Source organism: Lethenteron reissneri, chromosome 7 (assembly GCF_015708825.2).
Source record: "Lethenteron reissneri isolate LAM-NWPU_2019-01 chromosome 7, ASM1570882v1, whole genome shotgun sequence".
Classification (NCBI taxonomy): Eukaryota; Metazoa; Chordata; class Hyperoartia; order Petromyzontiformes; family Petromyzontidae; genus Lethenteron; species Lethenteron reissneri.
Window position 1 is genome coordinate 3,595,856 of NC_083785.1, and position 14,583 is coordinate 3,610,438.

Here is a 14,583-nt window from a genome sequence, read left to right on the forward strand (position 1 = left end):
AATTAAGTTGCTCGGTGAGTTCTTAGCACAGCCACACACGTGATAGGGCTCGCAGGGGAAATTCTGCTTACAAAACTTCGTGAAAATAATTAAGGTTGAAAAGACCGTCGATGTGCAATTTAAATTCCTAATTAATGACCTTTGGGGGAACTCTTTTGAGTTATTTATTTTTCTTCCCAGAATGGTTCGAGAGGTTTTTGTGTAATGGGCAGATTGTGGACAAAGATGGTTACCATGTTTGAGCATTATCTCAGTTAATTGCACCGACAATAAGGGCGTATATATTTAAATGTGCATGGAGAGAGATTATTGCTCCAGAAAAATCACGCCATTATTGTTGGCTTTAAATGTTTAATTAAAAAATTCCCAACCAATTATAGCGCAGAAATGTAAGTTGCACCCTATTGCTATGTTAATGTAATTAAAGTGCATAAACGACTTGGTCTATCGTTATCATCAATTGGTGGTGGTTCTCGGTGCACTGCTGGATTAAGAAATTCAACCTTCAGACCATTACCTCGAAGTATTTATACCCCCTCCCAGTTACACGTGACCTTCAGGAGGCTGTACTACAAATATGTTACGAATTTATTTGTTGCTGTGCTGGTGACATTGTGGGTAACAGCTCATGAATAACCGAAGAGACAATGGCCTGTTACACCACCAAAACTAAAATGACTCTTAAGATATATCAGACCCGAGTGCCTCTGAACCACACTTTACAGCACCATACTTCAGAGTCCAAATTTGCCAAATTTGAAATTACGCACAAATGACTCACATGGGATAATGTGTAACAATACGTTCTCCCTACTGGCAACCTAATGGCACAGGTCACTCTTTCAAATGAGACTATCCTGGTCTCTTGAGCTCTTACCCGGTTAAACAAAATTAACTTGAACTTCATTTGTTGAAGCAGTCAAACTCTGACCTCGTTTTGAATTTTAAGCCGTAAAAAGGATAAAATGTTGCTGAAAATCATTTACTCAGGAAGTTCAAAGGATAATGGACTTCAACACATAGACTTTAGTGACCAATATTACGATTCATAATTGATTTTTGGGTCATATTGCATCTGTAAAATGTGTCATAAACCCGACTTCACCCAAAGCAGCCAATTTAAAAAGTTGTCACGTGGTGAAGAAACGTGCCAATATATTACTGTTTCACTATATTTAACAATTGGGTAGTATGACGTTTCACTGATAAGTAGAATGGGCATCATTAGGCAGTTGCCATAATTCTGGCAGAAATTAATTAGGAATGATAATGGACGTGTTATTTTATTGAATTCTTTGGTAGCGAAACACACACCTATATACCCTATCACTTAGTACAGGAAGTAAGTTGTTGACATGTTAAACCGAAAGAAATGTGAGTGTTCCCCTCAGCTGTCGATCTCAACTAGGATCCACACTCGTGACATCAAAGTAAAGGAGCTTTGTTACCCTTTCCGACTGATTGACAGACGCACCCGGAATGGCTACATTCTGTACATAGTCAGTAGATGTGGAAAGCCATTCACCTGAGAAGGACCGATCTTTCCACAGCACAATCCACAATGACTTGCTACCAAATGGTACTCATTTCATGGACTCCTCAATAATAAGCTACTAATTTTGATTGCTGACCTGGATTTGAACTCAGCAAGATTAATCGCTATATGAATCACTGGCTTCCAGCTCAAACGAGCATTGAGGCAGTGTGTATCTTTTATTTACCGCCCTGAACCAGTTATGGAAATTCCATGTTTATATGGCAGGGGTAAGTCTATCCATAGGACAACACCACTTTTGTGGCTGTGTCGGGCGGTGGTGGGTTAACGATACATATTGACCCGATCTAAACCCCAAAACGATTCATACTGAACCCACAAAGTGGTACCTGCTTTATCAACCCCAGGAGGCTTGATGGGCCGAGTCAACCCTCCGACCGGGATTGAACTCACAACTTCTGATTGCGAGCTGCTCACTCGACCAACTGGCCTGAGAATTAACACATCCCTGCGGAGGGAGCTGGTAGGAACGTTGGCTTGATCGGTCAATGGCCAGGGTCAACGGCGGCGTGGTGTATTCGGCAAATATCGCCGACTGTGAGGGCGGGCACAAGCCGGCGTGAGTAGGTTAAACGTTCAGTTTTATAAGGGCACCACGGGGTGACCAGCCCCTCCCCACCCAGCCCCACCCCTCCCACCCAGCCCCACCCAGCCCCACCCTCCCCACTCAGCCCCTCCCCTCCCCACCCAGCCCCTTCCTACCCTCCCCACCCAGCCCCTCCCCTCTCCACCCAGCCCGACCCCTCCCATTTTTGGATGCACGACGGATGGACGGACACAATAATCCCCTGTGGGCTGGTGGAACCAGGTGGTTCCTACCAGTATAAGTAAGCACTCAACATATCAACGGTGCTTACTTTGCCTAGCGAGCTCTCATCTGGTTACAACGACTGCAAAGCTTCTGAACACAAACAGTATTTTTTTTTAAACGTTTACAAATTACCTGTCACTGGGAAGGCAAAAATACATTCAGACGAGCATTAGCTATAGCAACGCTTTGGAAACAACAACAGAGCTGCTTGAAAAACATATCCTGCGTTTTTCATGACAATGTTACTACAACGTCGCAAGGTATACGGTTCTGAAAGTCAAAACTGTGTAAGGCATTTCCCGATTCTTTACACAGCAGTAGTCTGTGTGTGTACAGGTGTTCCAGACTCAGGCTGACATCACATTCAAGGGCACAATTTGAGGACGTTTTACAAATGGGTTCTTATGAAGACTCCTTTTTTTAAGACGATAAATTAAGTGTGCCACAACTCACCTCGATGCAACATAAATCCCACATGCTGACAAAACAATAATAGCTGGATAGCAATGTTAAGTTGTTCTGTACATTTCCGTGGATTGCAAAAATGCTATTCTATGATTTCACTCATGTGCAACAATAATAATAATAATAAATAAGTACATCTACAGACCTTGATTAAATCCACTGCTGGGATGAGTGGGGAGGGTTATTTGACCATACTTCACCATATTGGTCAGTGTAGGTTGGTGGGGAGGAGCATAGATGCAGGAAGTGTAATATAATTCTGGGTTTTGCTTACCTGCTCTGCATCTGTGTAAACTACAACAATGTGTGATTGGTTGTCCATCCCAAACACGATGCAGGACCTATCTCTGCTTTGTTTCTGAGATCTGACATGATCAGACACATGGTGGGTAATTTGACTACAGCTAACAGTAATTGTGCTTTGGATTTCCACCAGGGGTCCACATGCCCAATTTTTCCCATCTCAAACTTTAGGATTCATAAAATATGATACACGTTTTGAGACGTATCGTACAAAGGTAGCGAGCGACCTCTGCCACAGAGAATACAGAAATTCCACCATTGGCTCAGAGCTTCCAATAGAGGTAAATGCTGCCCCGCGCGAGTTGGCGTGGAGACACTGCGACCTCACCACGATGGAGCACACTTCTGTACGGGGCATTCTCATGTTTGAGATCTACTCATGTTTGAGATCTCAGTAACACGATGCGATGTCGTTCAGGTACTCGTCTGCATCCGTATTTATCGTAGCTGCCAAAGACACGAATGGCCACGTGTGGTTACGCATCAACATCTTGTTTGTTCTTTGCAGAGCAATCTGCCAGGTCGTCACACCCCTACCCCGCGGCGATGGACATTTTTAGTGTATTTTGGGTCGCGAAAAAAGGAATCTCAGGCAAAACAATGGGCAGTCCCTCCAGCAGCAGCAGCAGCAGCAGCAGCAGCAGCAGCAGCAGCAGCAGCAGCAGCAGCAGCAGCAGCAGCAGCAGCAGCAGCAGCAGCAGCAGCAGCAGCAGCAGCAGCAGCAGCAGCAGCAGCAGCAGCAGCAGCAGCAGCAGCAGCAGCAGCAGCAGCAGCAGCAGCAGCAGCAGCAGCAGCAGCAGCAGCAGCAGCAGCAGCAGCAGCAGCAGCAGCAGCAGCAGCAGCAGCAGCAGCAGCAGCAGCAGCAGCAGCAGCAGCAGCAGCAGCAGCAGCAGCAGCAGCAGCAGCAGCAGCAGCAGCAGCAGCAGCAGCAGCAGCAGCAGCAGCAGCAGCAGCCACATCGGTGGGAGCATACAGAATGCCACGAACAGACAAGCAGGCCTTGCCCGCTACCTTGTTCTCTTTACACAACTGCCCGTTTGCAAAAATGTCAAACAGCTGACAAAGCCAAGTTTAAGTGTTCCAAATATATATAGAAAAAACGCAATTCCCAACATTTTCGCAGTATTTTCTGTTGCTGCCAAACTGTCCATAAGCTAAACTCAAAGTGTTTCTCCCTGCCCAAGCAAATTAGTGTTTGGCAGCGCTCACATCCATGGGTGGCCCTGAGCCTATGGTGGAAGTTCCACATTCCAATGACAGGCGACAGTCTCTCCAAATAAAATAATTATTGTGAGATTCAGCCCACCATCGTTTTGGGGGTCAATAAAATACGTTTCATTAATTTGGAAGTCAACATTAATAATCCTATGTCCTGGTAAATGCCATACAAGTGGGTTATTTCCACCTCTGGGCTAAACATTCACAACATAGACGATCAGTGTGACAATCGTTGTCTGACACCGACTGAGTGAATAGTCTGACGACTTTTTTTTACATTGGTGCTGCTTACATTATCTGAAGGCCAGATCGTATTCAAATGACAATTTGTGTCATTATTTAAGTTGGTTGGCATCGCAATGCAATGGTTAGCGCACTGCGCTGTGTAGCGCAAGCAACAAGAGTTAAGAGTCCATGCCACGGCTAACATCAGTGGCAATCGATATTTGAACCAGTTGTGGGTGCTGCTTTCAAAAACCCTCACTGACCCGTGCGGTCAATTATGCTCAAACGTATGCATGTATTTTGAACTTCTTTCGCACCGTACGTAGCCAACCGCGCTTATTGAACGAAATTGCTGCTCCACCTTCATCCAGTATTTGATTAAGAAAGAGCAATTAATTACTATTAATATTATAAAAAGCATTGACCACTATCCTATTAAACTGCATGATTGAAATACTAAGACATTTCCACATAACCAGTCCATTTACACGTCAAATAAATGATAAAATGTTACTTATCTGGTGAGGCATATTTGTTTGTATTTCTCACATATCGTTTAAGCCGTTTAATCTTTGTGAATATGGCGCTGCTCTTTTGCTTCCGAAGCCTTGAGTAAGTTATGGCGGCGGCTGACCCCGGCTCTGCAATCTGCCCTCGGTAAGAAATACAATCGGACATAAACAAATAAAATGCTCGATGGATTGTTAACGCTTTCTTTGCACTTTACCTGATGATTGTTGCATATGCCACTGTTCCAGTAAGTGCATTTTAAAAATCGTAGGCGACAGGTTTTTGTATTTGAGAAACTTGCATTAATTTTTCAATGAGCCTCATGCAGATAACATTTTTGCGAATGCAAGATCAAAATATAAAAGTGCCTATGGCAATATCCAGAGTAATGAATAAATCAAGAATGATCATTTTGACCCGTGTCATTGGGATTTGGGCTGCTTATTTAACCTGCCACAAATGTACGCATACCCACTCGACATGCCACGATTGATTTTTGTTTGCGTGGAATTTGTAGTTTGTGAGTGCAGTCCACTCTGTATGTTGGCTTTCCTGGGGTGCTTTGCTCCCACGTGAACACACTGCATACGGATGACGTGACCCAACATCCCAATTTGGGACCCTCCTGAAAAAAATGAGTTCTGATTTACCCGTGGCGAATCAATGAGGCTGGCTTGATAAATAAAGGGCAGCTAGTATTTTTATAATGTATTATATAATAGTGATATTGAACACAAACGAACACGGGTCTTCATGTGGAAAGGATGACCCTCACCACAGGAATCAGTAACTTCCTCCACTGGCTTTGGGCTTTGCAATGACAATGAGACGCACACAATTCTTATTTGACCACTGAGCCACAACTTGATTTGACTCTTACAGTAAGTAAGGGTGCATTGAGAGCTGGTAAGCATGTACAAAAGAGATATACACCCATATACGAATGGATTATTATAGCAGATAGAGTTACTTTTCATAATTGGGGATGGAGTCTAAGATAACGGCATGCAACATCCCTACTCCGTTAAACGATTCCACCGAGTCTTCAACGTCCACTCAACAGCAGATGGTCTTCTCTGGTAATCCCACAGAGAAATGATTGCACAGTGGTCAAATTAAAACTTCCAGCTCCTTGAAAACTAGGTCTCTCGACTACTACATTGTCCAGACGCCTGGGCTATGGTACATTACGTGCAATTTAATTAAATTCACTGTAATGTTCATTTAGAGCTCATTGCGCCTGTGTATTGCTAGAATTTGTTGTTATGTGGCATTTGATACCAAGACTAGGCAGATAAATATGTTATAGCTCAATGAGTGATAAATACAAAATATACTTCTGCCTTTCCATGGAGTTTTATTGTATCGCAGTTGCAGAGCGAAGGCCTGAAGGCCAAAGGTGCCAAGTGGCCAGCAACAAACAGCACTATTGAAGTTGTAATAGCAAAGAGGTAAGTAATATGTCTCTTGAATTGAGCGAGTTTGTAATACACTTTTGGAAAAAAGAGACAATGAGAGGGAATGCCGAAGTGGATCAGTGTGAGAGGGGAAAGAAAGAGAAGCGGTATTGTCCTGGAGTGTAGTGCGTGGGTGAGAGTGGGTGGGTGAGAGTGCATGAGTGTGTGAGAGTGAGTGGCTGAGTCGATGGGCGAGTGAGTGGGTGAGAGTGAGTGAGTGGGTTTAACCAGGCTGGATTGTTTGAAGAGCTCACAAATCCTTGAAAGATCTAGACACATTCCTATCAATGAGGTCCTCCGGCAGACAAGATTGCGTTGGCTGGGTCAAGTAGCCCACTTGCCCAGCCACCGCTTCCCCTAGCATCTTTTGTTTGGACTCATAGAGGGGGCTAAACGGGCACGACATGGGCTGGAGAAGAGATGGACTGATGCGGTACGGGAGGACGTGGAGCTGAGTGGAATTGCCGACGACTGGTACCAGCGGTGTCAAAATCGGCCTCTATGGAGGAGGCTCGTGAAGGACGCTACTGGGCAGTTGGAGGCAGTCGTCCTCCAACAACAACGGAGGGCAAGAGTAGCGACACTTACAACAACGAGCGGAGCGCCGGGTGGCTAAAATACAGCAAGTTGGCACAGTAGGGGATACAACTGGTGCATCTACCAATCGTCTCAGTCAGCTGACCCATGGCACCTGGGTCTGTCCCGTGATCTCCTGTCAGCGAGCCTTCGACACTTCACGTGGCCTTAAAGTGCACCTGGCCTGGCACAGGCGCCGTTGTGACGTCGCCGCGAATGGTGGGTATTGGTATTGGGTGAGTGAATGTGTTGTTGTGACCTGGTGGTGGTTGAACACAGTCTGGCTGGAGGAATCAATGCGTGAATTTCGCAGAGACAGTAACCATGGTTGTAGCGATAGAGGATTAGTTTTACGTCAGTCCACGGGCTCTATAATACTGCGTTTTCTATTTAGTTCCCTTTACGAATGTTGTAGATATGTTTTGATAGGTCACAGTTAAAAGCTGACATGGGTGCTGCATGGCACAGTATTTGGTAATGGCAGTGATTCGTCAAGGATAGAGGGAAGAAACTAAAGTTATTTATAGCTCACAGATTATACTTAATAGTGTAACGGGCATATTGAATCAAAGCACGGACATTTAACGGATATCATAAATGCACGCTTATACTTACTAATGATGTATATGTGTCATTTGCATATTTAACGTTTAACTTATATATAATAGCAATGCGATGTGTAATGTATAATTTTCAGCTCTGTGTCTATCCACTGCAGGGTGAACACGTCCCTTCAATGTGTCATTCGTGTCAGGACCGTGTGACGATTGTCAATTTGACCATACTTCACCACGCCGGTCAGTGTGAGTTGGTGAAGGGGTGGTGGTGGTTGGGGGGGGCGGCGAGTTGTGGAGTGGGGAATCTAAATTAGGTGTTTTTTTCTTCTAGATTTGAAGTTTTCGTGACTGCACGGATCCATCCTTTTTGGTTATTTCGGTAAAGTCACGTAGATGAAAATAATAATTAAATAAAAAAAATACAAAAAATGAAAACAACTAAATTAAATCACGACGTTTCGGGCGCAACACAAGCGTCCTTCATCAGGTGGGGACCACCACACCGAAAACAGTTGCTGAGGTATGCCGAAGAGATGGCTATGACAAGGGTTTATATAGCTGAGGAGGGTGGGGGGAGGAATCAAACTCAGGTGGCCAGGTTCACTTCATAACAGCCTCGCCGACTATGCAGACTGTCAGTATGGAAGGTCCTGAATTGGAAATGCTTGCCCGATACCATTCATGAGTGCATTCCATGCCACGTGTAAGGTTCGCGTCGATGAAATATTTACCACTGTGCATAATATATCCTATTTCAGTGCACGGTCATATGATGTACGCTTCGCGCGAACGTGTACATATACACACACTTCACGATTATGTATACACTCGGCTGGCTTGAGAGTCAGAGAGTACTATGTAACACAATAGCCTATGCACACGTATTCATTTTGAGCACATTAACTCCAAACATCAATGCACATATCGCTGACACCATTCGGGCACAATAGTGGAAATCTACTCGAGCATTAGACCTGGTGTCACCGTCTCTTTTAGTATAAAGAGTACAAGCACAGTCAGCACATGCTATTACGCTATAAAAAAAAATCCACATTGCGGAGGAGCGGTGGCGCAGCGGTTAGCGCACGCTGCGCTGTGAACCCGGTTACACACACGAGTTTGATTCCACGGCTGTGGTGAAGGTCATCTGAACAGGTGCGAGGGACGCGCCACCTCACCAACCCGCACAGACCGGCGTGGTGAAGTATGGTTTAAACAAGCCCGTAGGAGGAAGCCTTCAACTTAAAGCAGAGGATTGATTTGAGTGCGTTTCAATACAAAAAAAACATTGTGGCAGCGTCTGGCGTGTATACAAAGAGTATGCTTGTACTGCCCTTGAAACTAAAGCCAGAACATATAAACACGTTGTGTGCAAGACACACTGACTTGTGCTGTAGGACATACAGAATGCATGCAACGTGACATGTATGCAGCAGCCTACCTTCGTTTCTCAGTAAAACAAAAAGTGCTCATTCTTCTACCTATAGCAAACCGTTAACCGTTTCTTCCACGGGGTTACCGGTTTTGCTATTTTTTTGTGCACCGATTTTAACAACCCTGGTTTGTACTCCCGTGCATAATGTATGCGCGTGCGTGTATGTAAAACGCATACGCCCACGAAACAATGTAATTGCAACGTATATTTCATTAATGAGTGAAACATAGGCAAAATGCAGTAACATACGATGCTGTTGCATTGCACTGCATCGCATAGCATCACAAACAACTGTCACATTTGCGTCTGAGCACACATTGTATGGCGTCACTGCGTTCGTTCGCAGTGACGCCAGAGCACAAATAACAACAACAAACTCGACACATTCGTCAACAGCAACAACAACAACAACAACTGTGACGTCAAAAAGGGAAGAACACACATATAATAGGCGACGTTTCAGTCAACGACCCCTCTTCTTGGTTCTTTCGGTAAAGTCACGTAGAAGGGAAGTAATAAAATAATAAAAATAAAACATAATAAAATAATTCTCACGACGTTTCGGCCACAACGCAAGCAGCCGTCCTCAGGTGAAACCAGGTCTGTTTTATGTTTATTATTGTATTACTCAACGACCCTTCTTTATGCGCGCTATCATTGGGCCATCGCCTGCTATATATTTATCTCCCTTTAACAAACACAAAAAATGTAGAGTTATTGAACGAGGTGCGTTCACTTTTTTTTGGTGGTTGTTGTGATGGTGGTGGTTGTGGTGGTTGGGGGGGGTATTTAATTGTGCGCGAGTTTGATCCGTCACCGCTGGACGCCAGAACGGCGTAGTAGCGGAACGCGTCCAGCAGGGGGGCACGTGGCGGCTCTCCGCTCACGGCCGCTGAAGTTCTAACGCCCGCTGCGTGACCGTTACAAGTGGGAATGTGGGTGGACGAGTGGGAATGGTGGGGTTGGGATACCAAAGCCTGAATGCATGCATGCTCAGCACGTTAAAAGAATGGGTTTCACCCTTCCTGGCAATGAAACAGGTGTTAAAACGTCGTGAGAATTATTTTATTATGTTTATTTTATTTTATTATTTCCCTTCTACGTGACTTTACCGAAAGAACCAAGAAGATGAATCCCTGCAGTCACGAAAGCTTTAAATCGAAATTTAGGTGTTAAGATGTTCAAACACCGCGTGGTGTACGCACTAGTACGTGTGCTTAATGCAGACCACAGTACTATTATGTTTGGTCAATGCAGACCACAATACTAATACGTGTGCTCAATGCAGACCACAATACTAATACGTGTGCCCAATGCAGACCACAATACTAATACGTGTGCTCAATGCAGACCACAATACTAATACGTGTGGTCAATGCAGGCCACAGTGATGGTACGTGGCGTTTGAAGATATTTTTTCGCCAGAAAGGGTAAAACCTATACTTTGATACTGGCAAAAGAGGTCTCACGATATGCTCAACGCAGTTTCATTATGCCTTGCTGATGAGACCCAGAATGTCGAAACCGGTCCATAGTTTTCCTGCTTAAGAAAAATGTTGCTGGATGATATTGTTCTGATAGGACAATAGGCCGATGGACTGATATAATCACGCAGGGGCCTTTGACTGGGCTTTTAAACAAAGACGGTCACTGGATCCATCGCCTGATTTCAGATGCGCTTCTGCGGCCGTCTGGAAAGCTCCTTTCTCTCGATATTAGGAAGCCCCTGAAGCCATGCACTTTTAAGTCTTGATTGAAAACGAATTTTGTTTAGAACTCTTAGTTTGTTGTCCTATACATACGAATTGTATTTGCATGTGGAGAGATATTTAACTGACCTCTGCTGATATATAGTTCATGGATAGACAAGGTGAGCACGTAAATGTATTCTGGAAAGTAGCTACAAAAGAACATTAATAACAATTATATACAGAGAAACATTAGAATTCTTCGACATGTAGTGAGACTGAAGGCAATGCTCTGACTGGAAAAATTAGAGGAACAAGAAGCCGGGGAAGGCAGCGAATTAAGTACAGAAGCAATTTGAACAATTGGATGCAACTGGGAGGGGTATCTAATGCAAAGCTCTTGAATAAACATCATGGACAGGGCTACATGGAAGGGAAACCACGACACGTTAAGAGATATAGAGTAGAGTAGTTAAATTCACGTCGCTCAAAAACGTACACAATGCAACTTTTAATTAACTTACCATACTTGATATTGCTTAATCGATTGCAAAATGAGACCAATTAAACATTTGCTTTCGTTGGGCATGCTCCAAAGAACACCACCACAGCAATAGCGTTCACACAAAGACAAAGATCCCCCCCCTTTAACCTTAACATATCTTTGTGGCAAGTGCTGCTAGCGAGCACCTATGAAGGCCGACACTGCACATGAAGTGGGTAGGTGGCCATGTCCAGCCGCCTTTGTCTCCCCAGTGGGGATGTTTACACATCGCACCAGGTACTCATTTGAGTTCAAGTCGACATATGGAAGGCCCAGGACAGGTCCAGACACTTTGTCACTGGTGGTGGCCATGAGCGGGAATCGAACTCGGATCGCAGAGTTCGTAGCGCAGCACGCAAACCACTATGCCACCGCTCCCTAGGGTGTCCACATCCACACACACACAGAACCGTGACAGTGCATCTCAACTCACCTGCGCGGTGCGGGCATCACGGATGACAGGGGGGCACCCCATGGCCGCGATCTTCACCGTGATGATCGGTTGATGGATTGTAAGAGTTTGAGAATTCTTCACTACATTTCACCCGCTTGGCTGCTACGCTATTGTACTTTTCTGTATACAGCGTGCGCACAGATGCACACTAATCTCAATCATGAGCCCTATCCTCTTTAGCTGCTCGGGACTTTTGGGTAGTCCAGCGTCACGTGGCGTTGCACGTGCAACGTAGCCTGTCCGTTCTGCTCAATATGTTCGGAATCTATGACCTATTAACAATATATGAACTACAATAGCTAAAGTTTGATCGACAGTATATTACTCCAATAAAACAACCCAGCGGAGTAATCCTACTCGAGGGGCCAGAAAGAATAATTTACAGCCAGTACGCTTACACATAAGCCAACAACGCATGTAACAGATGACTATTATACTCTACATCTGTCCAGCTGTGTATAGACTTCGCGGCTAGGCAAGACTATATCCGTGCAAAACAGCAGGCAGCGAGCACTGTGCGGCTATGTGCTGCTCGCAAGTATACAACCTCTCCTAGAGCTCGTGGGCTGATTTTATCCACTGCCCGAGGCTCATAACAGTGTTCACATACATTGTACTGCCATAGACGTTTGGTTAATAAATGCACGCGTATTAGATATAACCCGAGAATGTGAAAACTCTTTTCTAACTATTGCACAGTGGCAAGCACAATACGACTCACGCGTTTTCCTGAAACATTTCAATCATGAGCGCTTTATATTCGAATCATACGCAAAGCCACGGACTATAAAAGCACAAGCTTTCCTTATACTATTGGACCATATATTGACGCGCAATGCCCCGCTACACTTGTGCTGTACCACAATTGACAAACATAATTTAGGACAATTCTATTTCTCGATCGCTTAAACGGTAAAGTTGCACACGTTTTAAAGGCAGATTACATGACGTTGCACATTACATTGACACGAATATCATCCGTAGCTACACAGCGTGACGGCTGCAGTACAAACGCAATTAATGATCCCGTGTTAGCAATGCTGTAGCAGCAGACACTGACCCACCACAATCTCGTGGGCTATTGCAGCAGCAACGGAATCAATCGGACAGAGCCCCCCTTTACAAAACAGCACGCGCGCACTTCAAATACAAATACCACCGTGCAGAAACAGCTTGCTCCTCTACATAGCTACCTCCACCCAAAAAAAAACACACCTTGTGTCCTTTTTAGTTATAAACACATCTATACACAGCAGCAGCAGCAGCAGGCGAAGGCAACTTTATCTCCCTCAAGGCTTCTCTCCGCACGGCTCTTCTGAAATCTTCACACCTTCGACTGGCATTGATGATGGACAGAGCAGTGCGCAGGGTTGCCGAGATGCGGGTACAATGGCAATACTTTGCCTTTGTGCTAAACATGTGCGCCTGAGACCCTCGGACGCGGCGGGAGAGCTTCCGCTCATGTTCTGCCGCGACTGCGCATTTTATTTATGAGCTCGGCAGAAAGAGGCAGGGCTGGGGGTGACCGTGACTGTGGGCTGCCCACCGCAGTGACTGCTCTGAACGGGGTGGGTGGGATTTTGGGGGGGTGAGTGAGTGTTGACATGCGCTGAGAGAGAGAGAGAGGGGGGAGTAAGGAAAGGATTAAGGCAGGGGGATTGGCTGCTCTGCCTAATGTAAGTGAGAAGAGAAAAAAACAAATCACGAATAAAATGCATTCAGCGAGTTGCCAATTATAATTGGATATTCGGCTGTAGTTTTGTATGGGACCATTAAAAAAAAGGTACCGAACAATTCCGTTTAAAATACCCAGTCTATTTTCCACGTTTTATTTTGTTTAAACGTGAATGAAGCTCATAATAAAGGTTTTTGGTCTTCTTGGTTCTTTCGGTAAAGTCACGTAGAAGGGAAATAATAAAATAATAAAAATAAAACATAATCAAATACAATTCTCACGACGTTTCGGCCACAACGCAAGCAGCCGTCCTCGGGCGAAGAACAGGGCTGTCTTTCCGACAGCCCTGTGTTATTATTTCCCTTCTACGTAACTTTACCGAATCAAGAAAGCTTAAAATCGAAAGGTTTTTGGGTTAGATCGCGTAAGTATAAATGTGTCTTAACCCCTCCACCACCCGACACAACCAGGAAGGTTTGTCACGTAAACAACGCGCCAATTAGTTGACTCATTCAGCCCACCGGTGTGTTGGAGAGTAAATCCACGACATTTACAATTTGAGTAGTACGACGTTTCGCTGGTAATTACATGAACCAGCATCATCAGGCGATTTGCCAGAATCGTGAAGCCATCGACCTGCTTCCGGTCTTAAATAGAGCTGGGCGACGTCATCACTGAACCCATCAGGTGCAGAAATTAGAGGCATGGGAGGGGCGGGGGTTATTGCAATTATATAATAGATTAGTAATCATTTAATTAGTATGTGTTTGCTCTGTAAGTAATTGTAAGACGTCTTCTTCTTCTTCCACGCGTTTGTCCCACTCATGTGGGGTCCGCCGTTCCTGCCAACCTTCTGTAGTAATTTGAGAAGCAAAAGTAATGTGCACAATTAAATCAGATTATTGTTGGCTGCATTCGAAGGCATACACAATATGAATGTGTCCTGCTCTAGAATGGGATACATTGTTGATTAGGTGTACTTTGGCCTTATTAAATTTATAGCTTATCCGTACGCCTTTTAAGAACACATTTTTGAATGAAGCGGACTTATTATAAAATAAGATGCCAATTGTAAACCGAGCACGGTCACAATTCGAAAATAAATAAATT

The 14,583-nt window shown here is 44.6% G+C and overlaps 1 protein-coding gene across 3 annotated transcripts in view; it reads right to left on the bottom strand.

Moving 5' to 3' along the window:
- Positions 1 to 13,252, bottom strand: part of LOC133355939 (corticotropin-releasing factor receptor 2-like) — a 104,118-nt gene extending 90,866 nt beyond the window's left edge. For all 3 annotated transcript variants that reach the window (XM_061573386.1, XM_061573395.1, XM_061573378.1), the window contains exon 1: positions 11,778 to 13,252. In XM_061573386.1, the coding sequence (XP_061429370.1) occupies positions 11,778 to 11,819 (42 nt within the window). In that variant the 5' untranslated portion in view covers positions 11,820 to 13,252. The remainder of the gene's footprint in view (positions 1 to 11,777) is intronic.
- Between the last annotated feature and the right edge of the window lie 1,331 nt (positions 13,253 to 14,583).